At 38.2% G+C, this 22695-nt stretch overlaps 1 protein-coding gene across 1 annotated transcript in view; it reads right to left on the bottom strand.

The window, feature by feature from the left end:
• The window catches only part of LOC134798779 (mucin-2), a 93830-nt gene that overhangs the window by 15884 nt on the left and 55251 nt on the right, over nt 1-22695 (bottom strand). The window contains exons 3-5 of the mRNA XM_063771154.1: nt 7226-7324; nt 3683-5572; nt 1715-3117 (exon numbers count right to left, since the gene is read on the bottom strand). Coding sequence (XP_063627224.1) covers nt 1715-3117; nt 3683-5572; nt 7226-7253 — 3321 coding nt within the window. The 5' untranslated portion in view covers nt 7254-7324. The remainder of the gene's footprint in view (nt 1-1714; nt 3118-3682; nt 5573-7225; nt 7325-22695) is intronic.

Raw genomic sequence — 22695 nt, 5'->3', positions numbered from 1 at the left:
GGTCCGTATCACCGTTTAAAACTGAAGTTAAAACACTGGTAAAGAAAAACGTGTGGTCGGTGTCACGAAAAAACCTCACTAAAAGTCAACTGTGTGAAGTTAGCCGCAGATTGTTCGAAGAATGTTGACACCCGTAAAAACTACTTTGTATTTAGCAGTTTTATGTAAGGCTTACATTAGAAACATTTTGTTTATGGCAACTTATGTCAAACTAGGCGAACATAGGTAGCGCAGGCAAAGATACGAAACTCTACGGTAATTAACATCAGTTTTTAAACACATTGGCAACATTTTATCATAAACAAGAGTCATAACTCATAGAGTAGCTTATGTTTTGTTTGAATTTTCATTAATTTCGGTCGGTTCTAAAAGTAATGACAGAAGATAAAAAAAAGAGTTTTTAATTGTTAATTATGTTGAAACCAATTGCAGTTTGTTTCGTTGAACACATCTTTAAACGCGCTAAGCAAAATATTTTACAGGTATTAGCGAAATATCAAAAACGCTCAAAATTTTGCCTTAATGTTTTATGATTGTCAACGTCACTGCCCGTGCCCAATGATATGCTCACCTACTTTACACTTTACACCTACAATATAGCTACTTACAAAAATTAATTAGATTTTATTTTTAGGTACGTAATCTGAAGGTTTTAAATTCCGATTTAAATAATAAATTATGCTTTTTTTATGTAGGTATGTATGCATGGTACCTTCGGATCCTTCCTCTATGGTACTTATCGACCTTATCGTTATTGTACTATACTCACTTCGACTGAATGGACTCATGATTTCAATTACTTAGTTTTTTTTGCACATCGAAGCTATAGCTCTAAAACTTATGAAGTGGTCGCGTGTAAACTGTCATTCTATGGAACTTGCTAACTATGTAAACAAACCGCCATATTGAAATTGTCTCTGAATGATGAATTTACTAGTAACTTTTGTTTACATAGTTAGCAAGTTCCATAGAATAACACTTTAAAAAAACGACGGCTTTATACGTAATATAGGCATTTAAATTCTGCTAATACAATTGAGAACGAGTCCAGATAGTGAATACCACTAGATTCCCAATTTCTATCGCTCGAAATTTAAAAATCGCACCCTGTTCTACTTTTTAATTTTTACGTGATTTTGACAACTACCTACTACAAAGACTGAGTGGCACTAGTTAAAGTCGATTTGATAATGTTTGAAGGGATCAGGGGGCCGATTTTTGAATTTCGAGCGTTCGATTTCGTCACTCGAAAATCGGTGGATAACAGCGAAATGCTAATTTTTGAAATACGAGCCTTAGAAATTGGGAATCGAGTAGTATTGACCACTCGTTTTCAATTCTATTAGTAGAATTTAAATGCCGGGTGCTGGAGATATTATTGAACGAAATACACGAAATCGAGCGGTCGAAATTCAAAAATCGGCCCCCAGTAGGTAAACCCAGCTGCAAAAGTGCATGGCCACTTTGTGAACGAATTACATTCCTAATCTGTCCGTGCTTGAAGCTCGTTATTCATTTATGCCTATTGTTTAGTCTATCGAAATGTTATAGGTAGCATTATTCAAGGATGACTCACAACTCATTCACAATGAATGACTTAGATAGCGACAGACAGCCTGACCTATAGAGCTATACAACATTTAAAACATTGTATTTAAAGTTTCAAGCAGAATAGATAGATAGTTGAAGAAAACGGTATGTATAAAATGCTTACCAATAATCCAATAAGCAGGATCAAGGCTATAACTCCGATGGTGCTGACGGCGATAGCCACCGCGGCGCCTGAACCCGCCTCCTCCATCGGCGTGAGTCGCTCCGTCGTCACGTCGCCGTAGCTCGACACGTCCTCCAACTCGCCGATCGGCTTCGTCCCCAACTCTGTCGTTGTTTCTACGTCAACTTCTGTTTCCGCAATTTTCTCTACAGGCACAGTTGATACTTGAGATGTTGTTGTTTCTTCTTCTGTTGTTGTTTCTTTTCTCTCTTCTGTAGTTGGAGCAGGAGTTGTAGTAGTAGTACTTGTCGTGGTAGTTGTTTTTGTTGTTGTAGTGCTAGTACTAGACGTGGTCGATGAAGATGGAACCATTTTTGTCGTCTCCATAGTTATGACTTCGTTACTGCCGCTGCTATCCTCAGAAATATTTTCTTTCATTGCGCTTGGTGGTGTTTCAGAGACCTCTGTACTTACACCAGCCTCAGAACTCTCTGTTTGTATCGATTTATCAGTTACTACTTCAGTGGTAGCTTCAGTTTGTGCAAACGTAGCTTGTACAATCTCAGTTGTGGTTTCAGTAGGCAAATCTATTTCTGTAATGGCAGCGTGCGTTGCTGGCTGTTTTGATGTGGTATCCACAACTTGAGTAGTTGGTGCAGGTGATTCCGATTGTAAATTAGTTACATTAGTTACTGATAGTGACGATACCTCAATCAATGGTGTTGTTTCCGGAATATTCGTAGTGAATTCTTCAGCATTATCCGTCGTGGTATAATATTTAGGTCTGTATGTTGTAATAGGCCTATCCTCTATTGTAGTTGCTCTTGTTCTAGTCGGAGCCACTGGATGCCATTCACTGGGCGTAGATGATTCTACTTTGTCAGTCACAGCTTCTGTAGGAACGTAGGAAAATCTTTTAGTCGTTATTTCATAGTCAGTGGTGGCCGATTCTTCAGCAATTGCCTCAGTAACGATTTCATTATTTTGCTTAGGAGTCTCGTCGAGTGGCGTCGTTACTCCTTTAGGGAATTTAGTAATAGAAGCAAAAGTTCCACCTGAATTTACTTCACTCTTAGTGAATGGTACCCAAGAAGTAACTGTTTCTTTTGCTTTGGTATTATCCTCTGTAACTTCTGTCTCGGTTTTTACTCCTTCAGTGGCCGTGGACGTGATTGGCTGAGAACTATTCTGCACGGAGATATTGCTCTCAGCTGGTAGGCGTTCAGATTTGTTCTCTGTTGGAATAACCTCCGTGTTCATATCAGGGTCAGGTGACGCGTGAGGAAACACTGGTCGCCAAGGCAACTTGTTTTGGTCAATATCTGTAATCTTTTTGGTAGCTAAGTTATTCATTTCTGGAGTTTGAGTTGTACTGGTCGAACTCGTAGTAATTTCGTTTTTGTCTGAAAAACAAAACAACAAGAATTAAATGTTATGTAATTAATTAATTGTGACGTTCCACGGGAAAAGGTACCTTATAGCGGCTGGCGCTTACGTCGCATGGCACCGCAATAGTATTGGCGCGGCGTTAATAATAGCGTAAGCGCCAACCACCATAAGGTACCTTTACCCATGGGACGTCACAATTATACATCTTACAAATTTTTAAATAGTCATCAGGTCAGGATCTGATAATGTGTGTGAGAAATCGAGGGAACTCTGTAAATATTTTTCAAATTTTAGACCAGTTTATATGGGTGTAGTTAAATGGATATTATTTATACTGTATAAGTAGTTAGTAACTCGTGCCTTTACTCTCAGAAGACACAGAAGGCACCATTTATTCATGTAAAACTGCTGATGCAGACCTTAGAATGATATAATTTTGAACTGTTTTGAACTGTGTACCTAGTACAGTCAGTACAGACGGTTCTTTTGTTGTTGCTACAGATCTCTTATAAATTTTTACATATAAGTACAATCTATTAAAAATATCAATTTGAAACATGCATATTACAAAAAACTCACCTGCAATTTCATTAATTTTTTGCACCTCGTTTTCTTCGACGCTTTTTTGCGTCGAGCTCGTTATATTTGCCGGTCCAGGAGGGCTTCTTAAGCTGGCCAGTGCCCACGCTGTCAATGTAGGCGGAATTTCCAGCTCGCTGGTGGTCGTCGCCTCCTCCTCCGCGGATGTGGCTGTTGTAGTCCCGAACTTCATCGACCCCCTCTTAGACAGCGATGGAATACTGTTGTCGGAAATCGTCTGAGACTGCACCAGCTTCTTTACACCGCTCACATCGCTTTGCAAAACTGGATCTATATCCGATGATACAGTGGTTAGAACGGTTTTATTAGACTGTTTTGGACGGACGGTTGTGGTCTTTCTATCTTTAATACTGAAATGCTCCGCATATATTGTTGTAGGATAAGTAGGTTTTGGATAAGTTTTGGTAATATTCCGCCTTGGAGTCATCCACGTTGGTTTGGCTTTTGGCGTCGTGTAATGGAATTTTCTTGTGGAGTTCCTGACATTATGAGTCTGTATATTATCGGCAGTCGGTGTGACGTTGTTAGGAGAATCCTTAGTCCCAGTAAAGCCGTTTAGTCTTTTAGAATACCCTCTATTTCTGCTGGGGAAGCTGTTAGGGAACGGCCTCGTTGTCTTCTCGGTAGATGATATAGAATTTATGGTGGAATAGGGTATTGAACTTGAAGGATTAAAGAAAGGTGGCAATGAACTAGAAGATTGTAAAAAGTTGGATACGGTAGATCCCAATTCAGGATCAGGAAATAGTGGTTTTGTGGAAACAGGAAAAAGATTTGACGGAGTTCCTTGTATTGATGCCAACTCATCTTCAGCAGGGGTCTGAACTGTAGGTTCCGAAGGTAATGTGTCATTGTCACAATCATCTTCATTTGAATTATTTATTGCGTATGTTTCGGTGGAGAGTACGGACATTTCATAATAAACGCTTGTGCCGTGCACATCAGAAAGTTCCTTGTTGTTAGTTCCAGCTCCATCATTGTCAATAAGGCGGGTTTCTTTGGTATTCTTGATAATTATAGTAGACCTATTACCTGGCTTAGTGAAATTTGGGCTTAAACCTACTTTTTCACTTATATGTACATTTGTTACGTTAGGTCGTGGCGATCTTGCCTTGATAGCATCCAAATTTTTAATAATACTTGAAGATACTTCTTGATATTTTCTATCGAAGAAGTCATGTTTAGGCGTGGTCAAGTCAGTATCAAAATCGAAGAAATTCGATTTGTAGGGCGAATCGGCATCATCTTTAGGCAGGAAACTAGAAAAGGAGCTCAGTACTGTACTTGTATAATCACTGTACTTATCACTTGGACTTTTTATAGAATCTTTTCCATGATCATCATCAAAACCAGGTATAGTAAAGAAATTGTTGTCATCAAATTTACTAGTAAATTTCTCGAATGAGTCGTCATCATCATCATCTTCCTCGCTTTTACTATCTTCCGTAGTGGTACTTGTGCTTACTGGCATTTTCGTTCTCTTATAGTTTCTCATGCTATCCATGATCTGCTCTGGCTTCTTTACTTCCGCAGTCGGAGTCACTATGATCACTCCCGGGACCGTCTCTTCGGTTGTGGTTCTGACCCTTCTCAGAGGGCTTACTGTGGTGGAGCGCGAGTTATAACGAGTCCTTCCTCTGTGTTTGTACTTGGCATTTTTCTCGGTGTGTTCTTCGGAGACTGAGCCCTTGGGTAGTTCGTTGAGGACAGGGTCGAGGCCCCGGGGCCGGCTGCGCGGCCAGGTGGCATTGAGCCGGGCGGGCCGGGGCCGGTCGTCGGGGACGGTGGCCGGGGTCGTTTCGAGCGGGAGCGCGTTGCCGCCGGCTGGGGTGCTGCTCAATAGTAGCAGGTATGCTACTAATGCTGCACCTGGAAACATTATGCGTTACGCGTTAGTGATATTGCATTTTTGCATCTAACATGTCTAAGTTGAGCATCGCTTCCAGTGAATTACATAATTTGATTTAAATAATTAAACACAGATTTAAACTTTTACGATTTTTACTCATTATTATTTACAACGACGCGACTTAATCGCGTAAAATTAACCGCTCAAGCGTAAATTAAACGTTCAAGTCAATAAACAAGACCAAGTGCGGGTAGTTCGAAAAACTCCGAGACCACGGGGACAACGCCGTCCTCGAAACTTCAGAGGTAAATTTAAAACTTAATTTTACGCGATTATGTAGTTAAGTTTTAAACCAACCTACGTATTAATCACGATAGTGTGAATTCAATACATATTTATATTTCTTAAGCTTGGAATAAATTTAAAAGTGGAAAAATTACTGTCTTGGGTGAGACTTGAACTCACGGCCTCTGGATCTGGAGTTCAAGTCTCACCCAAGACAGTAATTTTTCCACTTTTAAATTTATTCTACTTTTAAATTTATTCTAAGCTTAATAGCATCGTTCGCAGACGTTTCTGCTTGTTAAAAATTAAAATTTATATTTCTTGTTCGATTGTAAAGATATAGAGACAAACTATACGAAAAAATAATCTAACAATAGATTGTTCACCCCCTTATTCATAAAACTTTATGGGCCTGATATAGTTAAATTATGTTTTGTCCCTTTCTTACAAATACATAAGTCAAAATGACAGACAAAGACAAACGATTATTAGCTAATCGAGATTTGTAGCGTGTTTATGAATAAGGGGGTAACAGTAACAGGCCAAGTCAAACGTACCCTGACTTCAGAATGACATCTAAATAGGGATGATGACATATGTTGAATTTTATAACAAAACCTAGTAAAATAGATAGCAAATGAGCAATTTATCAGAATAATGTGGATATTAAAATAATATATGGAAATAATACAAAAATACAGGACCTGAAAGTTCCAAAATTTTAGTTTTTTTTTAACTTTCAAGAAGGAAATAAGTAAGGATACCATTCGATTCCTTAATATTTTTTTATTATATATTTATATACATTTATATTCCGCAATATTTCACCGACAAAAACGCAATTATCTTTTTTTTCCATACAGTCCATACTTCAAGATGGACTCTCAGTGACCTTGACGTCACGGTCACTTATCGTTTTGTTAGGAGCGTTTCGCGAGTGAAGTACGATTGTCAGACTTAGACTATCATTTCTGACTTTTGTATTGCTTTATTGCAATGGGTCCCATATAGACATTTGATCCTAAAAACAAACCTGATCGATTGATATCGTAAATGAAAATTTGTCATCTAGCCTATTATGTCATTCACTTGTCTTATCGTGTCTTTCACTCGTACAGTCAAGGAATTTAATTTCAGTAGTTTAAGTACCTTTTCACAGTGACAATAGTATGTGGTCCCTAGCGACATTCAAATTAACTGTCACCCTGACAAGGAACGAAAATGTACCGAAATTAAATACTTTGACTGTACATGTCCGTACATGTATTGGCATGAGCGAGACGCACGATAACTCAGATATCATTATTATGTTAGTGTACGTTCGAATTGGCCTGTCAGCCTCTCACGCTAAAGTGGAAGATTTAGGAATAATAACCATGAACACCCACCTAAGGATATTCTTACTGGGGACTCCATTATAACTTCATTTTGTTCTTTGTGTCGTAAATTCTCAATGACTTGCCAGAAGCCTGTGTCCCATCATTATCCTGAAACAATAAGAAACAACATTTATTCTACTACTACGAGTAATTAGGCAAAAACAAAATGCTTATTTTACTCCTTGTTTTATGAGACGGGTATCCTTTGTTCTTAATCTAAGTGTGAGATAGTCATTTACCCCGTTAGGGGTTGTGCACAAATCACGCGATGTGTTTTCGGCTACTTTTTGATCCCCCCTCCCCCTTGGTGATATTTGGTGAGGTTTTTGGCTACTCCCCCCTCCCCCACATAACCGCACGTGTATTTTTTGAAATTTTTCTATCCGACCGGTCAAAGCCACGCGCTCCAAAATTTCGTAAAATAGACTCGCTATTTTGAAGTTCGGAGTGGAGATTTCTGTTTAACGAATCCGAGACAAAGTATTTACTCATGTGATAGGTATTTTTTCTTAGTTTCGTTCACTGTACAAAAATACACGTGAGGTCTCCTTATACCCCACCCCCAACGTGATCAGTCGTGATTTTTTCGTGACCCCTACCCCCCCTCTCGAACCTCGCGTGATTTGTACTCAAGCCCTTATTCATAAAATTTTACGGGCGTGATTTAGTTAAATTATGTTTTATCCCTTTTTTACAAACACATAAGTCAAAATGACAGATAAAGACAAACGATTAATAGATAATGGAGATCTGTAGCGCGTTTATGAATAAGGGGGTTAGTCTCTAGCCTCAGTAATTATTCCTTTTTAGGGTTCCGTAGCCAAAGGGTAAAAACGAGACCCTATTACTAAGACTCCACAGTTGAAATTTTGTATTTCTGTTGCCGCTATAACAACAAGTACTAAAAAGTACGGAACCCTCGGTGGGCGAGTCCGACTCGCACTTGCCCGGTTTTTTTATTATATTAACATGGAGTGTAACTACTTAAGCAAAACCCTCTAACGTCGATCGTGGTTGTGATCTGCTTGGGTATGCCATTCTACAACAATTTTCTCCGTTGTCTTTTAAATCAACATCAAGGTGTTAAATAAAATACATGTTAATTTAATTATGAACACAAAATTCAGTCTCATCGGCACGATATCATCAAATAAGTGTTAGATAAAATAAAACACATGTTAATTTAATTACGAACACAAAAGTCAGTCTTATCTACACGATAAAATTGCACCATTATCTTACCTTCGATAAAAAATAATCACGATTCTATTAAAACATGCTCGATTAGTTCCGTGTTGCAACACGCGTTTAATCGACAACCGGCAGCAGCTACAGAGTTAGACGTTATTGCCTCTCTCTCGCACTTGTAAATTCGTACGTAAGTATGACAGGGAGGCAACACGTCGAACGCGGTTTGCGGTAGGCCCTCAGTGCAGTTGCGTCGACGGCGATTCCCATGACTTTATTGACACTGTGGCAGATTAGCGTGACGACATGCTTCTGTTGCTTGTTGCCTATGTGGTTACAGGTGTAATGCATAATTGTTTTCCAGCGTATTTTCTCAGAAAGGTTCGTACCTATTTGTCATGCTTCTTCAGTCAACCTCAGTACTTTTTGTACCGAAACTGACTGAAATAGCAAGACACGTTCGTACGTTTCCGTGAAAAAACGATTGAAAATAATTATGCACGACATCGGTACAGCTGTTACATGTAAGCGATATTGCCTCTAAACTGGTAGTTAATATCAGTAGAAAACAATTCGATTGTAAGAAGTACAGTGTTTATCCTATATGCTTCCAGAATTTTGATATTTAAATAGATACTTACAATTAGATAAAGGCTTTTATTTATGTTCGTATAGTCGGGCTATATCATCAATCCGATTAAGTAAAAAAATATTTAATAGGGTATTTGACTGTATTTAAAATAAATTACTTTACACCATGCATGAAATAAAGCATCAGACGATTAATAGAGAAACGTAGACAGCAGTTATTTTTAGACACAATTTCTATTTTAAAACCCGTATAAAACTATAAAGGGTAGGTAATATTCTGGTAATATGATCATGACGTCACAGGCCAGTGTTTCATATAAATTCAATAATAGCCAAATCGTTTTGACAGTTCGAAAAAAGAGACTGATTTGACTAGTAGTCAAATACCCTATAGCAACTGACAAGCGAATAAATAATAGTACGCTAAGGGCATCGATCAAAACAAAGCAATATATTATGCTTTTTAGGGTTCCGTACCCAAAGGGTAAAAACGGGACCCTATTACTAAGACTCCGCTGTCCGTCCGTCCGTCTGTCACCAGGCTGTATCTCATGAACCGTGATAGCTAGGCAGTTGAAATTTTCACAGATGATGTATTTCTGTTGCCGCTACAACAACAAATACTAAAAAGTACGGAACCCTCGGTGGGCGAGTCCGACTCGCACTTGACCGGTTTTTAAACTACTGTTACAACAGTATCACTTATACTACTATCTATTCTCTTTGCTTATACTAAGTAGTTTGTAATCCTTCAGAGCATTATATTAAATGGAAAGTTTGTTCTACTTTCCCGATTGGATTGTTCAAGTTATTGTTGTCAAATTTTCTTTGTCATATCTCAGGTCATGAGTCATGAGATGCTTTTGAGCACTTTATAATACCGTGAAACCATCCTATCTTGCTCTAGTTGGTATTTTTTTTCCTTATTTATCAAATACATATCAAGTAAAACACGGTTCCGTACCCTTATCAATTGGTTACTAACCATTTCACCTAATCAAATGGTAAAGGAAATATTGAAATGAATTTATCGTTGCTGCGTTTAAATCGCTGGTTAAAAAAGGGGGTCTTTAACCAGTAACCATCACCTTTTTTTATTTGTAGGTACAATTAACGATTCTTTTTTCGCTATCTTAATAACTCACGATTTTTCAATAGTTGCCTAAGAAGTCTTTGACCCAAGGGGGCAGAGTTTGACTCAAATTAATTTTTCAGAAATGTTTCCCGTGTTTTGCACCAACCACAGTTGACCGACTGACTACCGTCACTCAGCAGTGAACTGTGAAACTTCCCGTACAATAAAATTTTACGAACTCTTTAACGGTGACAGACTCAGGTGACAGACGGCTTGGTGACCGACCCTAAGTAACATAAATCACTTGTTTACGTTAATTTCGTGTCGCTACTTTATCCATCAAAATACGAACTAGGCATCACAACCAACAATTTATCAAATTCAGTTCACAACATCGCGCCTAATGTCAACTTTATGATTCAGTGTGACCTGCTTGCACCCAAATTACCATAATCTTACATTACCATCGTAACATTTGCGATTGATGAACCTTCGTGCGAAATGTTAAGGGTCATTATCGCTTGACTGCTACTTGATGTGTAGGTACATGGCAGAGGGTCATTATCAAAGTTAGAGGTGCGAACAAGGCGTGTTCCACCTTTCGAAAGAAAAATGCATTAAGTTTCATATAACTCATATATTTGCAATACATTTTTCTTGGGATGAATAGGAAGAAACAAATTGTAGTGCGATTTGGGGTAATCGAAGGATAATATGTGTGTGCCTAGTAGGTTACAGCTGGGGCAAAAGGATATCCTTTAGATGTTAACCTAGAAACTTTGTCAATATTTTTCATAACTTCTTAAATTAACCTAAAACAAAGTACCTAATAAATAATACTGCCACTTTGCCTACAAGACTATAGGTTCGAGTAAAATATAAGTAATAGTAACGACAGAATTGAACTCTGCTGGTTAGATTATATCGTGTCTTACATATACTCGGCCTTTTAAAATGTCGCTTCACTTTTGTCACCTTTTAAATACAAACCCGTATATTTTTAAGCTTTTAAATCATTGAGACCATTGAGTAATCGTTTGACCACTTTAGGATAGAATTATACAATTGTTAAAACCATCTAAATCTAATAGCATACTAAATCTAGTTGATAAAGAGACTTTGCAATTTGCATTAAACAAACTATTAGTTGGCTTTCTTTGACCAGGCGGCTTAGCACGGTCGCGTTTTTATTCCTTGTCACCATGCCTGTCACGTTCTAACAAGTATGTAAGTGCGAAAGGGACGTGCATAGTGATAGTCGATAAAAATGGAACCGTGCTGAGCCCGCAGGACATAGTAGCAGAAACCGTGCAACTAAAATCTCGATTAGGTACCGTTCTAGACAAAATTAGGTTGCCTAGAACCAGTTCTAGACGTAGGCACTGTAGATACGAGCTAAATAAGCGTAGTAGATTAAATTGAAATGGCGAAAGCGATAGCTCAATCTTATTTAATGGTAATTTCTAGTTGTAATGTTAAAGATAAAATTGAAAGTTATTTTCTATTGGCGATTTCTATATGTAGAGATATTTTTCATATGAACACGTCTAAAGAGATCTGGGGCCCGTTTCTCAATTGCTTGTAACTTGTAATACAAGCGGATGTCACTCTTTACAGCTTTTGTTAGAAAGGGGCTTCCACTTGTATTACAAGTTACAAGCTTTTGAGAAACGGGCCCCTGACATTTTACTGTTTTTAAGGGGCCCTCTGATTGCCAGTTGGCCGGACGATATCAGCCTGTCGGTTGTTCGGAGCTGTAAAATTTTGCGTTTCACTGACAGGCCGATATCGTCCGGCGGACTGGTAATCAGTGGGCCCCTTTACACGTGTAGGACATTACTCACCAATATACTAGTTTTAATTTTTATATTAAATTCTTATTAAATTTCATATTAAAGTTATATTAAATTCTATTAAGGTAATTAAGGCAAATGTTCCCTTTAATGACCTTGAGAATCATTGACCATACAGCCACAAATCCCCACATTACTTAAGCCACAATGTTATGTATTAACTTTTCCTCAAAAACGAATCTCACATAGATTATGGAGAAATATATTTTCCAATCGAATGACACTCGAACATTTTTAAGTTTGAGCTTATGGCGCTCAAATATTGTGTTTAATTTTTTCTTGCTATCACTGAAACAGATACGAAATAAATTAACAGTACCGTATGTCCAACGTGGTGGTGCACGTGGTGCACCAAAAACAGAGCAAATCACACCTTAAACGTAGCAGAACATTCACGGTCACACAACGTAGTAGCAGTACAGTTGCGTACGCGCAGAGGTCCCGGCCTCGTCTTCATTACGCCTACGGTGCCCTACTTTGTACGTTACTTACTCTTACTGAATACTTGCATGTTGAGGAAAAACTGTATTAAAATTTCCGATACAAAGCGGTCATAGAACCCTTTTGCCACCACTTTTGGGACAAATGTTTATAACATATACATAGATGTTACCTATGACACAAATGGGCCTAAATCCAAGAGTTAACGCAGCCGACTTATTCGCCTACTTTAAATTAAAATCAACTGTCATTTGCCGTTCCATCGCAGAAATAATCGGCCTTTATCGGATTTGTCTTGGTCAATTGGCTCGGCTTTACTTTAAAATAAATATTTTAATTATAAGTTCTTTAACATAACACCAGAATTACTGCTCTCAAAAGATTGTATGTTACAATATTATTGACTACCTATTGTGTACAGTAAATTAAACATCAGCTTGACGTTGATATGACCATCGCGGGCCCATCGGTCACTGTTTGAATACTAAACCAGTCAGAGGACCGATTCAAGAGAATCCCTTTGTTTGACGTATCATATGTTAAGTACTACCTACCTAGTGCGACTTGTTTTATGGATATTAAGTAATGTGAATAAGATTTAGCACAAACACTTGAAAGTGCAAAAACACGGCTTATTAGGTTTTTGCTAGGTATATCCGTAACTTTGATTTCATGACCGCTATGAAACAACTTCATTTATCTGTAGGAAACAATCCCATTGCCTATTCGCGGCCGAAGACGTTGGATCAACCATTGCCTCGGGCACCTGAGGTCTTAGTAACTTTTTCTTGAGTACCTATATGACATGTGACAAATGTTTATACTTTATACAACTAGTTCACCCATTAAGCTAAATATAGTCATCGAAAGTTAACCACTTGTGCATTAATCGTGAAGAACGCATCCATCAATATTAAGATTAAAGATATATATATATATATACATAATTGCTGAACACGTTCCTACCGACCACTTAGTCGTGAACTGGTTAACATTTTACCAAAGTACCTACTATTATCTCTAGCGTCGCAATGTTCGTTATCCATTGCTGTTTCAACTTTTGATACGAATTAGAACTTTAGTACAAACCACGCAATATATGAGGTGAAGGACGAGAGTATTGTTATGATGGTTTTGTTATGTTAAAGGTACTGAGACTACTGAGGTAAGATCGTGACAGTGCTCTTGTGTTCCCTTTAGTGTAGTCATGTGAAATATCATCATAGTCACGGATTTGCTCCTAAAGGGGCCCACTGATTAACAGTCCGCCGGACGGTATTGGCCTGTCCTGTTGTTCGGAACTGTCAAAATTTTGTTCTAACTGACAGGCCGATACCGTCCGGCGGACTGTTAATCAGTGGGCCCCTTAAATCTACCAGTTTTAAAAAGGTAGGCACAGATCCTAAGTAAATCTTCCTATCTATGTTTGTAATAGAAGTTGTAGTGAAACACTTTATTTCACAAAACTAGTATCTAAATAACACAGAGGGAATGGAATTAATGTACACAAATGCGAACTTATCCCTTTAAGTGATCTCTTCCAGTTAGGGAATGCTCCCGGTACTGAGTTTGTATGGCGAGAACCGGGAATTCCCAGTTCCGGTACTGTATTTGTATAGAAAACTGGTACCGGGAGCACTCCCTCCTTCCAGTTCAAAGTGTGGTGGCTTGAACTTACTATTTACCTAATTTGACTATTTTAATGCGCTTTGAGGGATTAAATTCCCCGTTTGTTACTCTTAAATCGCAACGTCAAGTCAATAAAAATCAAACATATTGAATAGTTACCGTCTCAAATAAATAATAATATACATTTATTGCAGCATTTGTACTGTCTAAATTCCTATTCCCTACGCGACCTTTACAAGAACAGAAGAATTACTTTTTAAAAGCCTTATTTAGATTTTATGGAAACTCTAAATTAAACCTTATGATTGACGAAATTAGGTATACTATCAAACTGTAGCAGATGTGGAAATAAGCTAAATTGAGGCAGATACGACGCGGCACGTCGCGCTACTAGAATCTTAACGAGCGACTCTACCATTGCTCACTACATTGGTAATGTCACAGACTAAAGCTTTGTAAAATTTATATAAATTTGTATATGACACCGTTATATTGTGCACCTGTTAGTTTACAATCTAACCTAGGTCAGATTATAAATCAATTAATAAATATTTTGTAAGTACCTAACTAAAATTACCTCTACAATGGTCCCCGGCAATAATTGTCAGCGTCGTGAAACAGGAGCCTGATCTATTGTAAATTCATTTTTAGGGTTCCGTACCTCAAAAGGAAAAAACGGAACCCTTATAGGATCACTCGTGCGTCTGTCTGTCTGTCTGTCCGTCTGTCACAGCCGATTTTCTCCGGAACTACTGGACCAATCAAGTTGAAATTTGGTACACATATGTAAGTTTGTGACCCGAATACGGACATGTAACGTAAACAAATGAATTTTAAACATGGGGGCCACTTTTGGGGGGTAAATGAAAAAAAAAAAATCAAACTATATCATGTTACATATCAAATGAAAGAGCTTATTGTAAGGATTTCAAATAATTTTTACTTATAATTTTCGAACCAACAGTTTAGAAGTTATTCAAGAAAATAGGCAAAAAATGACCATTCCCCCCCCTTATCTCCGAAACTACTAGGTCTAAAATTTTGAAAAAAATACATAAAATAGGTCTATACCTATAGATGACAGGAAAACCTATTAGAAATGTACAGTCAAGCGTGAGTCGGACTTAATTACAGTTTTTAATCCGACCCCTACGGATTTTTTAAAGAGATTTCACTCACGTTTCACATAAAAAATACATTGTTAACAGTGCCGGATTACTTAGAGTAGTAGTTTTCTTAGAGTAATTGGTGATAATTTTCTGATAAGATAATCATTTTAAATATTTAACGGTCTTACCTACTTACGAGTAATTGTAAGGTCAAATTAAAAATAATGTTTAAAAAAAATGTTAAATTGAGAGCTAGCTTAAAGTTTTTTGTACTCGTCGACTTTAATGGTTGAATTAATAAAGACTTTGTAACCAATAAGCAAAACAAGCACGTGCTTAGGGCACCACGTTCAGGAGGGGCACCAAAATGCCAGGTTGAAAAAGGTGAACAAATTTTAAAATTAGGGACAGACACATCGTTTTTACCACACGATTTTTTTTAGCTGTCCAAAAGCTAATTTGCAAAAATAATGGCGCGTAATTCTTTGGGAAACAATCGGTAGCAGTAGAAGAGTCGTGATTACATGCATATATTCGATTTCAACCCACTCTTTTGCGGTTCGGCGTTAGGTCTTATGCGAGGCCTTCTGCCTTAATTACACTTGGGCGTGGATCCAAATCCAAGCTTTCCTCTTTCGCAGCTAGGCCTACTGCCTTTCTCACACTTCGCCAATTCAATTCCAAGCTCTGCTTTCTTGCATATTTTATGCACGAAAACAACCTCGAATATCGAAGCCTAAGAAATATCGAGCCCTATGCGAAGCTAGGCTGATAGAAAACTGTCCCATCCCTTCTCTGTATGAAATCCTGGATTCGCGCCTGGTTGGGACTAAAAGTAAAATTGCGTTTGTATATCGAAAAATTTTCGCGCTCGCTTCGCTCGCGTTTTCAATAACTTTATAAGGTATGATAAAGGTGACATTCGGGTGGCGACTGCAGCAACATTACTCTGTTGCAACGTTACTGCTGCAGTACTGTCAACTTCCGTGATAAAATGATGTGACTGATTTCCATACTAAAAGTAAAAATTTACAACTGTCTATCATATTGCGTTTTTATATCGAAAAATTTCCGCGCTCGCTTCGCTCGCGTTTCTATTACTTTCTAAGCTATGATAAAGGTGACATTCGGGTGGCGACTGCAAGAGCATTAGGTACTCTGTTGCAACATTACTGCTGCGGCACTGTCAATTTTCGTGATAAAATGATGTGACTGATTTCCATTTTCAGCTGTAACGCGGCAATGAACTTCTCTCAATTTACCAAAAAATCAATGTAATCTTGATGACCCGAGGGAGAGGGGGCACCTAGAAATCCTTAGGGAATCAACATATCTTAATCCGGCACTGATTGTTAAAAATTGTGTAATATACGGAACCCTTGGAACGCGAGTCCGACTCGCACTTGGCCGGTTTTGTTTGTTTTATGAAAATATGATGTTCACATTATCAGTTCCACACTTTGTTCTGTCAAATTTGGCGCAGAGTCAGCTTAGATCAGCGGTCGGCAACAGGTGGCCCGCGAACATCTCACTTGCGGCCCGCGAGCCTCCCTGACTATTTTGTATGTAATATTGACAAAAGACAATGTCTGATAAAATTTTAAATATTGACAAATTGCGGCCCGCGTCCACTTTGGTAACTACTATGTGGCCCTTGGCTGCTAAAAGGTTGCCGACCGCTGGCTTAGATAGACGGAACAGTAGTGCGCGCGAGTGTACTTCGATGTAATTCGTGGTGTTATGCACGGCGGCGGCGCACGCGCAGTTTGTACACATGCCCTTATACCGAGGCTGATGCAACGCCTTTGCTAACCTTACCATAAGATCCGGTATAGGTTAAGCTAACCTAGTATTCTGTGTATATGTTATGTTATGATATAGGACCGACATATACTCGTACCGTAGACCGGGGTGACTTTGGAAAATTTGGGGTTACATTGATAGATTTAAAACGGCAATAAAATTACCATTATTCATTATTTACTGAAAATGTTCCTGGAACTAGTTAGATTACTATATATTCATATTCACCTACTGTAAAAAATCTCGCACAAATATATATTATGGCTCAAGAACTAGAATTTTAAAGTCGCCCCTGCATTTGAAAGTCACCTTGTTCTACCGTACTTACTTTATTTAGTCTTTGGGACTGACAACCGATGTTACTGTCAATTTCCTTGATAAAATGCCCTTATGTAATTTATAACATTGATCAAAATTAGTCCTTATTTTTCCTCCCATTTAATGATATAACCGCAGTGGCAGTAATCGGGTTATGTTTGTTAATAAGTGGCTAGAATTACGATGTTACAGCTATGTACTAATTAGAAAAAAAGTTTTGCTTCTTTTATGACCGCATTATACAACGTGACCTTAGCCATTGGACAAACCCTGAAATCCCACGTAGGGTTACTTCTCAGAAATGCTCTAACGGTAATATATTTTTAATTAGAACAAAAGATTAAAAAAAAAATATCAAACAAAAGTTACTTCCAATAATCGACAACAAAAAGAAACATACTGTATTAATCATTGGCAGTGCTTTTGACAATTTGTTTGAAAATGTGCGGCAATGATGACATTTGTCACAAGTCAGAATCTTAGTAATGTCATAAATAAAAAGATAATCAAAACGGTCGAAGAAGGTTTCATACTATTATTATTACCTCAGGAGCTACTAACACATACAGGTTGCTCCAAAGTAAAAAAATCGTAATTTGTTAATTTCTTCGTAACAGCTACACCGATTGTTATGATATTTTGTATACTGGTTCTAAATACCCTAATGCATATGTACATTTCGGCTTTGTCCAATGGCTAGGGACACCCTGTATACCTAATTAAGACGATGGTTAAGTACTATACTGAAAGACATCCAACTTGTCAGTAGAAAAAGGCGCGAAATTAAAATTTTCTATGGGTTTTTTTTAATTTGCCGTCTTTTACGAGCTTTTATTTAGTTTCACCTGACCGTTGTCTGTCTGTGTGTAACCAAATCTTGCAAGTTAAATTTGATCCACTTCCCGGTTTCCGATTGAGCTGAAATTTTGCATACATACGTAAGTCGGGTGACAATGCAATATTATGGTGTCATCGAGCTGATCTGATGATGGAGACCGGAGGTGGCCATAGGAACTCTGTGATAAAACAACGAAACTTAATTGTGTTAGGGGTTTTTAGAATTGTCTCGATGAGTATTAGTTGCCTGTGGAAAAAAAAGTACAGTCGGCGATAAAAGCTTGTATCAAAAATGAAATTTTTGCCAAAAACTTATTCCTACTGACACGGTGTGCCTGATAATAAAAGAATCCTATTAAAAGATGAATATCATAACTGTTGGAATTAGGTAGGATTCAATGTACCATGTTACCATGGTTATTTTCTATAAACAATTATGTCAGTATGAAATAAACATACAACTAAAGTTACGTGTTTTTATTTAACGGTTTTGGGCTTACACTAAAGATGGATAAAGAATTAATAACGGGCATGGGCATGCTGCAGAAATTCAGTGCGGAAAACTACCTACAATGGGAGTTTCAGTTAAGGTGCGCTTTAAAAGCGAAAGGTCTAGGGCAGTTTATAGAAAGTGAAGCAAGTGAATCCACTGGCACGAGTGCCAGCACCGGCGGCACTGGGGAGCCCCTGGCGGCCGGAGCCCTGCGAGAGCGGCAAGATGCGGGCGCAATGTTCATAATCACATCGTCTCTGACATATGAACAGACGGTAATTATTGAAAACTGTACATCAGCGAGGCAGATGATAGAAAAATTTGACGCAGTTTATGCTCAAATATCTGAATTCAATAAAATGTCTCTTCAAGAACGATTCTACGCATATAAGATGAAAGAGAAAGATGGTGTTGCACAACACATTGCAAAAGTTGAATCACTGGCAAAGCAAATAAAAGAGGCCGGCGACACCGTAAGCGACGCAGCAATTATCACAAAAATTATTGGCAGTCATCCAACCAAATACAGAAATGTTAGACAAGGATGGCTATCGATGGATGCTTCAAAACAAACAATAGCTAACTTAACTGCAAGGCTTCTGGATGAAGAAGCGAGCCTTGGCAATGATGACATCGCCGATCCTATTGCCTTAGCTACTGGTACTAAGAGCTCATATCCTGAGAGAAGATCTTTCGTAAGGCCTCCCATTTGTTACTATTGTCAAAAACAAGGACATATAGCTAAAGATTGCTATTCGCGAAAACGAAGCCTTAACAAATCGAACTCAGGAGCACATATGACGTACTCGGCATTCATGGTCAAAATCTGTACAGAAAACTTACAAGCTGGAGACAACGACATCTGGTATCTAGACAGTGGAGCTTCAGGTCATATGACCAGCAGATTAGATTTTTTTATTAAAATTGACGAATGCCCAATAAAAACAGTGAAACTTGGAGACAACTTTGAACTGAACGTTGAAGGGGCAGGAACAGTCTATATTAAGAAGTTGCTTAATAACCAGTGGTACGACTCTGAAATTAATAACGTACTGTATATTCCACAACTTAAGAAAAACCTAATCTCTGAAGGCGTTTTAACCGAAAAAGGCTACACAATTATCAAAGAAAAGTGGCATGTACATATATCAGATGCCGAAAAAAGGTTGGTGGCTTATGCACACAAACAACCTAATAATCTGTATCGATTACTATTTAAAACCGCTTTACATGAAACTCTGAGTGGCGATGTCAATGCTGTGACAGCTGACAATAATTTAAAAATCTGGCATGACAGGCTCTGCCATATAAACATTAACTATTTGAAAATTTTGATAAACAATGGAACTTTACAAGGAATTTCTCAAAATGATTTTAAAGATTTTTTCTGTGAGGCATGCGCTTATGGAAAGCAACACCGACTTCCATTTCCTGCAAAACCAGACACTGAGAAGAGGGTCTGCCGCCCTGGCGAAATTATTTATTCAGATGTATGCGGGCCTATATCAACACCTTCGATATCTGGTTTTAAATATTTCGTTCTATTTAAAGATGCATGTACCGGCTATAGAATCGCATTCTTCATAAAATACAAGAGTGATGTCTTTGAAAACTTCAAGGAGTTTCTACGGCTAATTCAAAACAAATTTGGACGTCCTATTAGAGTACTACATACAGATTGTGGCGGAGAATACTGCAATAATGAATTTAAAGCATTTCTAAATAATTTTGGGATAACTTTGGAAACAACAGCACCGTACACGCCTGAACAAAACCCGCGTGCCGAACGCGATATGCGCACGATTATGGAATCAGCGCGAACCATGCTGCAGAATTCTCTGGGCCGAAGCTGTCAATTGTGCCATATATGTTCTGAACAGAACTCCTACTAAACAGACGCCGAACTCAACCCCTTATCAGGAGTGGACTGGACAAAAGGCCTATGTAAATCATACAAAAATCTTTGGCTGCGACGCATACATGCATATACCAAACCAATTGAGACGAAAACTTGACTCGAAGGGTAAAAAATTAGTCTTCGTTGGCTATGACGGAAACTCTACCAATTACCGTCTTTATGATCCTATTACAAAGAAGGTACACATTTCACATAATGTACTTTTTAATGAATCGTCGTTTTCTGGTGAGCAAGGAGACCACGATCAACCACTGCAGATTGTAATAGAAGAGAACGTTGAGCAGAATGTTTTGACTGAACCCCGCAACCCAGTTCTAATAGAAGACGTTATTGGCACTGGTCAAGCTTCGATGGAGGAAAATCGTAACCTGATAGATAGTTTCTTTGATACTAATGAAACATCAACTGCAGAAGACTTAAATGAGACAAGAATGTTGAGACCGAGAGAAAATCTCAAAGCTCCAAGCCGATATGAGGCCAATATTATTTTTGGAGAACCAAACACTTATGAAGAAGCAATGAAAAGCTCTGATGTAGATGAATGGAAAGGTGCCATAGGCGAGGAACTAAAGTCTTTAAAAGAAAACAAAACCTGGGAAATTACTGAATTACCAGACGGAAAGAAACCAATAACATCTAAGTGGGTATTCAAAAAGAAAATAAATCCAGATGGCACAGTTTTACGCTATAAAGCACGACTCGTGGCAAGAGGATTTGATCAGAAACTTTTTGAGACTTTTTCTCCAACAACCAGGTACGATTCAATAAGAATTCTACTTGCAGTTTGTGCCGATAAAAAGTATGAAATGACCCAATTTGACGTGAAGACAGCATTTTGTACAGAAATCTAGATGAAGAAATATACATGCTGCCACCGCAAGGACTTGACGTAGATACGAAAAAAGTATGTAAATTGAAACGTTCTCTCTATGGACTCAAGCAGGCTCCACGGTGCTGGAATAGAAAACTCGATGAATTCCTAAGGTGCATTGGTTTTCAAAGCATACAAGCAGACACGTGTGTCTGTCTGTGGGACTACTAGATAATGAAAGAGTGATACTCATAATTTATGTCGATGATGGACTTTTGTTCTCTAAGAAGAAATCTACACTTACAATGTTTCTTAATCTATTTAGAAAGCAGTTTGAAATAACAGTCGAGGAAAACCCGAGATACTTTGTTGGTTTAGAAATGGAAAAGAATAAAGACAACGGCACTATTCTTATTCATCAATCAAACGACGTGAAGAATATGTTAAGAAGGTTTAACATGATAGATGCCAAGTCGGTGAGCATTCCAATTGAAACCAACACCGTTGCTATATGCGATGACATTGACAAGAATGCACCATACAGAGAGGTTGTCGGGTGTCTGATTTATCTCGCAACTACAACTAGACCAGACATTTCCTATGCAGTGGGAGTTGCGAGTAGATACTTAACTAATTATACTGCGTCCCACTGGCATCCTGTAAAGAGAATCATGCGCTATCTTGCAGGCACTTCACAGCTTGGTTTATTGTACAGTGGCAGTGGCGATCCACATCTTATTGGATTTTCTGATGCTGATTATGCTACAGATTCAGAGTCTAGAAGGTCGACGACAGGGTATCTGTTTTTAATGAATGGCGGACCAATCACTTGGAGCAGCCGTCGACAGTCTTCAGTGGCTCTCTCAACGACAGAATCAGAATATATGGCTTTGTGTGATGCAACAAAGGAAGCTATGTGGATTCGCCAATTCCTGAACCAAATCGATGAGAGTTTGAACTGCAAACCATTGAACATATATGTCGACAACCAGAGCGCTATAAAACTGGTTAAAAATCCAGAATTTCACAAGCGCTCAAAACATATAGACGTCCGACACCATTACGTACGTGAACGGTACGAGGCTGGAGACATAACCGTCACATATGTCAATACAGAAGACCAACTTGCAGACGGTTTGACCAAGCCCCTCCCGAAAGACAAATTTATAAGATTTAAAACCAAAATACTGATCTGAACATTTTCAATTAGTGGGTCATTATGTCCATTATTTTTATTTAAAGTGAAACAACCGTGAATGTTACAGTGGGAGTCACTGGTGCAGAAGCCATCTCTTGTTTTTTGTTTTATTATATTTTTGCCATATCCTACCTAAGTGGGAGTGTTGGAATTAGGTAGGATTCAATGTACCATGTTACCATGGTTATTTTCTATAAACAATTATGTCAGTATGA

Source organism: Cydia splendana, chromosome 17 (genome assembly GCF_910591565.1).
Source record: "Cydia splendana chromosome 17, ilCydSple1.2, whole genome shotgun sequence".
Classification (NCBI taxonomy): Eukaryota; Metazoa; Arthropoda; class Insecta; order Lepidoptera; family Tortricidae; genus Cydia; species Cydia splendana.
Note: the sequence above shows the minus strand (reverse complement) of the source record. Positions and strands in the feature narration are given on the sequence as shown.